The sequence below is a fragment of the Aegilops tauschii genome, chromosome 5 (genome assembly GCF_002575655.3).
Source record: "Aegilops tauschii subsp. strangulata cultivar AL8/78 chromosome 5, Aet v6.0, whole genome shotgun sequence".
Lineage (NCBI taxonomy): Eukaryota > Viridiplantae > Streptophyta > Magnoliopsida > Poales > Poaceae > Aegilops > Aegilops tauschii.
In genome coordinates this window covers 498,322,861-498,331,052 of record NC_053039.3, presented here as the reverse complement: position 1 = coordinate 498,331,052, position 8,192 = coordinate 498,322,861, and the positions used below count along the sequence as shown (strand labels likewise).

Below are 8,192 nucleotides of genomic sequence, written 5' to 3'. Positions count from 1 at the left end.
TACATAGGAAATTCACCTTAGCAAAAAAGATTGATTAACATGATTACACCAAAGTCAGCAATGCGAATATTTGCTCCTGTATTAAGAAGAGCAAAGTGCCCTCTTTTTCTAAAAGATTGTTCTTTAAGAATACAACCCAAATGCCTACCGCAACCAATAGCAAATTCAGCAATATACTGAACAATACTGTCTGTTACTACTCACAACACTGCTGATATTTACAAACTAAATGCTTAATCACACAGAACACTTGAATCGCCGGCTCCCACCGTCATGTTTACTATGGTAGAGGAGAGTATGTTGCTGTGGTCTCAAGTTCAATCACCAGTTGCCACCAGCATATTCATAACCATCAGATTGGTTGTTAGAATTCGGCAGTTCTGCTGAAATAAAAGAAACACACGATCAGGGCAAATTTCAACTTCTAAGCAACCAGGGTTTCAACATTTTGGTAGTTATCAGTCAATCATACACGGTCTGCTTATTGTGAAGGTAAACAAATTTGATATCATCAGAAGTTAAAAAACTTATAATTGCCAGGCCCTGTGATTTAGCAGCTGAGCTTAAATCAACAGAAGTTATCACTGTGGTTATCATGGGCATAGAAAATTGCATACCGTTGTCAGCTGGTATAAAGTCCTGATCTGCCACATGTGCTTCTTCTACTCCTAGCCATTCCTGGGAACGCAACAACAAACACCTTCAGGACATAGCAAACGAAAACAAATCTAAAGCCATGTGATTGCTGTAGACTGATATACATTGGCCTGAGCAAAGATAATTGCTCTGTTGTAAAGCATAATTCCCATGATTTATCCAACTTTTGAAAAGAAAAGCACATACTTCAATTGGATATAATCCGCTGATGCCAGCTTGATCATGGTTAAGTGAAGAGGTTCCCTGACTAACTCCACCTGAGGAAGTGCCAACACCAACATATCAGGACCCAACAATGCATAATGGAGGAGTGATTTGAATGTCTAGAACATTGCCTATACTATCACATTAAAAAAACTGGATACAGCAAGCACGCCTGTTACAAGACAAGGAATTACCAGGAGCAGCAGTCATCAAGGAGCTTGAGTATCCATTGTGTTGGGCAGTTAGATTTGCACGAGTCATTGAATTCTCCTCTTCAGCCTACATCCAGGAAATATTTCGAGTTGGCAATGAATTGTTGGATGGAATAGTTGATTCTGTCACAAGTATCTTTACTTACTGGTGCAAAATTGTGGGATGGGCTGATTGACCAGGCTGAGAATGATCCCTGACCATTGATGTTTCCATGGGTCAAATAGGGAGGAATTCCATTACACAGTATAGAAGGATCCTGCTGATATAGTTCTACAGCAAATTGATTGCCAAAACTGTGAGTAGCAATAATAATACTTCACGCACGGAGGCAGCACTCACGATGTGGACTATGTTTGATACAAAATTGGGCATGTGTTCAGTATTTACCTTGATGTGCAACCTGTTCGTAACTGCACTGTGTAAATGGTGGTCCTTCTTGATTCGAAGGAGCAGCAACATTTTTTGCAAAGATCTGTGCCAGTGGGAATCCACTCTCCTGCAGAAATGGTTGTTGCTCACCAAATTCTGCAGTAGTTTGATTTTTGGAAGTACTGGCACCATTGTTGGGAGGCGCTGCTGGGACAAGGTGGCCGTTACTCAGGAAATAATCAGGGATAAGACCCCCTGAGTTCTCCAGCTCCTCAAATTTCTTGTATGCAGACATTTTCCAGTTCTTCACTTTATGCTGTAACAAAATATTTGAATGTAATTATGAGCACACTATTATTTTTGTGACTATCAACTGCGTAAATGTGATAGAAGTGGAAGAGTGTTATTGACGTCACCTGTGGAAACTGATCGGCGTCATTGACACTGTAAGGAACATAGTTATCAGTCATCTTACCGACAAGATCATAGAAATCATTGAATAAGATTTGACAATTATCCTCTGGAACCAAATAGGAATAGATCTCATCCCCAGGAACACACATGGTAGCATGTTCAATCATGGTATTCCAATCCCCCTTCTTCATGCCAGCAAGCTAATTGACATAAATTAAAAATTATCTTATCAATTAATGAAATGATACCAGATATTATAGTGCATATTAGTACATTTAGCAGTGCATGTCCAAATAGGTCCTAAGAGATGCTGGATATCTAATCCTGATCCAGGACAATGTAACTAATTACTAATATCTATTACAGGTAATTTGAAACATTGAAGAGTGCAGACATATCATTATAACTGCATATATACCTTTTGGAGACCGAAATTATCTTTATGATAATGGCGCAACAAGTGCTTCACTTTCGTAATATTTTTCTCCACAAGGTTATTCCAATGTTTTCCCTTTAAGCAAATTTTCTTCAGTTGATGTATAGCGTCTTCCTTGGATGGAATAGGACTCTTCTCATTTGCTGAAGTAGGCAAAAAGGTTGGGTGTGTTCAGAGTTCAGACAAGATTGCCAATATCAAATGAGATCATTTTAGCTATATTTGCATCTGATAGGTTTTACCAAAGGATTAATGTCATGGTAAATTACAATCAATTTATTACTGATCTACCACGTACAACATTGAAAAACTACAAAGGTGCCCACCCTTTCTCCATTACCCACGAAATGAACAAATCGACATAAACTGTGTAGCAAAGAAGAGTGAAGTCACAGTACTGCTACTCTTTTTTGGCAGAACAAGTCATTCCCTTCAAAAAGCAGAACATTAGTGCCAAAACATCATATTTTGAGGTAAAATAATGTCCTTGCATGTATAAGGCCATAATCGTTCTTTGAAAGATATACTATGTGCTGTAAGATTTTCTTTAGTACTCAAAAATCAGCTTGTCAGACACTTAAAGGAGAAGTATGTTCTTCAGCTGACTACACAGTGTACCTCCAATTCGGTATAGTTAAAAAAAAATTGGTGCTCAGAATGGATAAATGAATATACTCACATTCACTTCGGCGGTCTTTGACGACAAAAGGATCAGTTATTGCTTCCTGAACTCTGACAGTAAGATCCTGCCTTTTCACTCGAGCTGTTAATCTTAACTTTTTCCCGTGGGAGCTCTCTGGAAAGGAGAATGAACCAAGAGAGGACTCGCCGTTTGATAGACTAACAGTTGCCAAGACCGACTCTTTCCCTTTATACATATATATTTGCTTGTTGAATTCATCTTTGGTGAAATCCTCTTGTCCAGTAAAGAAATCAGCATGAACAGGTAGAATCTCAATTTGCAATTTAGAAAGATCACCCTGCGTGATTTGCGTCTCATTTTGAAGTATTGCTACTTTAGCATTTGCCCCATTCTTCCATACTGGACAACGAGTGAAAAGTGTATCTTTTGGTCCTGCAACGTCAAAGCGTAGCTTGACGACTCCAGTGTCGCTTCCAGTTTCAGGAAAGCCCTCCGATACATGCCTAAAATTTAAAACAGGATGAGAGTGAGACAGTAACAAAAAAGGAAACTTCACAGATTATGTAGAAAGCAGATACTTGGTTTGGCAGGTTTTGTAGTATCATGACATGAATTAAAAAAACTGTCGAGAGTATTAAACAGAGGAACTATGCATGTCCAGTGCTCAACTTCTAATGCAGAACTAGTGCTGACAACTGTAGGAGGACATAGGAGAAAATTATAATGTCAGATAGTACCTAGGAGGAGGCTCATAAACGGCACTAGGAAGCGAAGCGGCTTTTTGTTCCTGCATCTATTGCATAATATAAGAAAAAGGAGTTAGGGCACAGGAGCACAATAAAAGAGATACTACAGAACATTGTTTCATGGATACTAACCTTTGTCTGTACAATTGATTGAACCTTATCTTCTATGCATCCCATAATAGAACTGTTGGATACAGCACAACAAGAGATACAATTAATTACCCCTCAAAACTAAGCATAGGAAGCATTATCCATCACATCCACAACACTCCAAAGTTGAATACTCAATAAATAGACTCACAGAGACCATTTCTATATGTATTATGCAGCTATGGTTACTGAAAGAAGAAGATGAAATCCATGGTTTATCTCTACTCCATGAATATAACTTGATTATCTGAACTTGGAGGAGTATGATTGTCCAGTTTTCCATTCTATATGAGCTCGTGCGCTGCTGATAGCATTCTTATGAAAGAAAGAAAAAAATATTCGTGTTGTTTTCGGTGGATAAAGACTGGCAGTTCCCACAAGCACGTCGGCACACTTCAACCGCTACTTTCCTGAAATGTGCATTTCCTCTGTTACTCCCTCCGTCCCATAATGTAAGACGTTTTTTGACACTACGGTTTGTAACCAATTCATCTAAGTAGGAAGTTGTTGATTAAGCCGATCCATCTAAGTAGAACGTTTCAACCGGATCAGATATATGTGCTTGAGAAAAACATGTGTACGTACGTACCTCTTGAAAGCACCAAAATGCTCCCCCAAGACTCTCTCGAGTATGTCGGGTAGCCTCTCCATGACCGAGTTTGCCACGTCGAGCTGCGACTGGCGAAGCATCTGCGCCATCTGCCCGATGGTGACCACCCTCGCCTTGCCCTTCTCCCTGCGGCGGCCGGGACCGCGGATCCGCGCGAAGCAGCCGCGAGCGGTGAGTTCAGATCGTGGAGGCAATTGAATGGCGAAACCGAGGGAGCGGCACAAGAGGAGACCAACTGCGGCGGCTGGTAGGTGGGGGTCAGGGGTGAGGTACTCACAGTCACATGACGAGGAGCCCCGCCCGGCGCAGCCGCTTGCTCGGGGAACAGGGCGCCTCCTGCTCCTGCTCCGGCGCGGCGGCGCCGAGCGGCCGCTTCCTCAGGGAGCACGCCGCCTCCTGTTCCGGCGCGACGGCGCCGAGCGGCCGCTTGTGCGTGTGCGCCGCCATCACGCGCTTCTGGGCGGTGGGCTAGCCGGGGCGGGGCGGATGAGGAACGGCGATGCTGCCGTGATGGGGATGGTGGGGTTTGGGTTTGAGGGGCGAGCTTGGCGCTTGGCGCTTGTCCTGTCTGCTGGCTGCTGTGCTTAAAAATAGGAGGAGTGTGGAGGGAGGAGGCCAAGTGAAGGTGGAGATGCTTCGTCATCTTGCCGTCACGCACACACGGACGGACGCGGGCGGGGCAAGACCGTTGCGCGTGCCTTGCGACGTGTTGGGCTCGGGCCGGGGCGGCGGTGGTGGTGGCCCGCAGGCCTCGGGTTCGCGCCACGGCCGGCTACGCACGCAGTGCTGACCTCATCACCCCCGCACAACATGTTCGACGCAATTTACCCAGGAAAAACAAGTTCGAATGCCTTTTTTGGGAGGCCTCATTTGGCGTCCATTCTTTCTAATTTAACCGATGGCAACGGCACTTGCCTCTCGGAACTACTCGTCACTTTGAATTTGTAAGAAGTTCTTGATGGTTGACATTGAGTAAAATAAACAAAACATTGCACGACGGAAACACTCATCCAAATGAACGGCTGCGAGTTTATTTTGGACCCGCTCCCCCGCCCCTAGGGTTCCCCCGCCGCTGCCGCGGCGGCCGGATCCCGCCGAAGCCGCCCGCCCCTTCCCCCTCCCGTTCCCCTTCCCCTTCCCCCACCCCCTCCTCTCCCCCGTACCCACGCGCCGCCTCCCCGAGTGAGGCGGCCGGGGCCCTTCCACGGCGCTCCTCCAGCTCCCCCCCCCGCCCCCGCGTCCCTCTCTCCTCCCGCCGCCGTCAGCGTGCGCCGCCGGTCCTCGGCCGCGTGATGCTGGCGGCGGTGGGCATGCCCTTCCCCGGCTCCCCGCGCGCGGCCCTCCCCTGCTCGGGCGGTGATGGCCGGCGGCGGTGCGCCTCGGCCGGTGGCGATCCGGCGTCCTGGTGTGGAGGCCGGCGGCGCTCGCCGTGGTGGTGCCGCCTCTTGGCGGCGGGGCGGTCCGGTGGTGCTGGCCGGCCGGTGGCTCGTCCCTGGCCCAGATCTGGGCCCGTAGGGTCCCTTCTGGGTCCTTGCGGGGCGGTCCGGTGGTGCTGGCCGGCCGGTGGCTCGTCCCTGGCCCAGATCTGGGCCCGTAGGGTCCCTTCTGGGTCCTTGCGGGGCGGTCCGGTGGTGCTGGCCGGACGGTGGCTCGTCCCTGGCCCAGATCTGGGCCCGTAGGGTCCCTTCTGGGTCCTTGCGGGGCGGTCCGGTGGTGCTGGCCGGCCGGTGGCTCGTCCCTGGCCCAGATCTGGGCCCGTAGGGTCCCTTCTGGGTCCTTGCGGGTCGGCTCCGGTGCGACCGCGACGCTCTCTGTATGGAGAGGCAGGGGAGCGGCTTGGACTGGGACAGCGGCGCTGGCGGCGTACCAGCTGTTGCGCGGAGGCGGGAGCTGTCCGGGCCTTGGAGGGCCTGGTAGGCTCTTGCTATGGCGTCCGGTCGGCTACAGTCCTGGACGGTGGAGGTGGGGCCCTCCCGTATGCCGACGGTGCTACTGCCTTAGTCCCGGCTCCTCTTCTTTGTTGTGCAGACCATCTTCGCGGTGCCGTGGTGAGACAGCGTGTGGGAAGCTTCGTGTCCGTGTTGGCGCAGGGTGGTGGTCGGTTTGGTGGCGAGCTCCGAAGCGCCTGAGGTAGAGGCTGGGATCGGGAGAAATCCCTGTTGGCTTGGCCGACACCGACGTGGTGGCGCCTGAGGGTGCCGCCGGACCTTCCTGGAGGGCGTCGGGGCTACCCTTCCTCTCTCCTCGTCGCATATCGGGGGAAACCCTTGGCAGCAGCGTCGTCATCGTCGTGTCCCTTCTTGGAGGTGTTGATTGGTACCGGCGCTTCGGAGTCTCGGAGCTTGGTGGGCGATTTCCGGTGGACGCAGCGGTCACGAGGCTTCGTCGTTTTTGCCGATCCGCCGTTATCGGCATTTGTTTCTTTTTTTCTCTTTCCTTTCTTTTGGGTGTGTTTGTGCTGCTTCCGCCCCAGCCCGTATCGTTGGTTGTATCGGATGGTTGCTTTGTAATACAAAGCGAGGGGAAACCCTTTTTCTTAAACACTCATCCAAATCAACAAGCTCAACCAATAAACCAACTTTTTGTGCCCAAGCCCTTTCGTACCATGGTTAGGACCTAAACAACACAACCGTCGAGGATCCACGGCCCACCCCTTCAACCCACTCTATACCTAGACGGTCGTCGAAGGCGAGGAGAATCAACATCCTCCCCGGTAGAAAAAGGGGGTCTAGAGGGGCTATAGGGTTGGGGAAGGGAGGACTTCTCTCTGCAATTTTTTTTCTAAAGTAGCAGACAATTTAGTTCTATCACTGGATTCAATCTGATGGATCATATAATTCGTTGATTGCACATCATTGGCTGCATAGGTATCACTATGTATTTATGTGGCTACATCTTATATGGCAATCGCTTCATTTTCACTAAAAACGCATTTCTTTAATGTCCGGCCCAGGGGTTGCCATGGTCATCAAGTCTGGCAACGCTGCCACTAGATAAGGCCAAGCCTCTAAACCATCCCGCCCTGCAGCGGCCCTCTCCTAGCTCTGATGGCATCTTTCTATGAAACACAAAGAAATCACTAGTTGAACACTCGATTGCGATGCGGAGATCTTGGTCACCTACATTTTAGCAAATGCACATATTTTACGTACCGGACTCATATGATGGCCAATTTTGCTTCGATTGTTGTAAATTGACATGATAGTTTATTTTTAGAAAGCCATGGCAGTTGATATTGTGTGTGCAATGTCATTTGGGATGCAACCGCTTGTCATTAGAGCATATACAGTGGTCCAACATTCTATAGAATGAAGAAACATAGAATTCTCGTATAAAGTGAACATAGAAGATCAAATGTATCAGATAAAAGTTCTCTATTACTTGACAAACAATCTCTAAGATTTAAATAGTTACTCCCTCCGGTCATTTTTAGTCTGTATATAAGTTTTGTCCGAAGTCAAAGTATCTCTACTTTGACCAAACTTATAGAAAAAAGTATCAACATTCACAATGTCAAATCAATGTTGTTAGATTCAGTACGAAATGTAGTTTCATAGTGTATATATTAGATATTGTAGATGTTGATATTTTTTAATATAACTTTGGTCAAACTTTGTAAAATTTGACATGATGAAAATCTAATACACGGAGTAAAAAGGACCCGAGGGAGTACATTTGGCGTAGATACTTCGTAAATAAAGGCCATGCTTATATTAAACGAGGCATGTGGCAACTAGAGGGCTTCATGGA

The 8,192-nt window shown here is 47.5% G+C and overlaps 1 protein-coding gene across 1 annotated transcript; it reads right to left on the bottom strand.

Moving 5' to 3' along the window:
• Window positions 1-4,706, bottom strand: LOC109759397 (calmodulin-binding protein 60 C). Its single transcript, XM_040390958.3, has 12 exons — window positions 4,422-4,706; window positions 3,815-3,866; window positions 3,674-3,729; window positions 2,973-3,439; window positions 2,276-2,436; window positions 1,860-2,057; window positions 1,462-1,759; window positions 1,220-1,344; window positions 1,056-1,140; window positions 844-914; window positions 618-678; window positions 1-383 (listed from the first exon to the last, which is right to left on the bottom strand). Exons 1-12 carry the CDS (start codon window positions 4,529-4,531, stop codon window positions 322-324), a joined length of 1,746 nt encoding a protein of 581 aa, XP_040246892.1. The 5' UTR covers window positions 4,532-4,706; the 3' UTR covers window positions 1-321.
• Window positions 4,707-8,192: the final 3,486 nt, after the last annotated feature.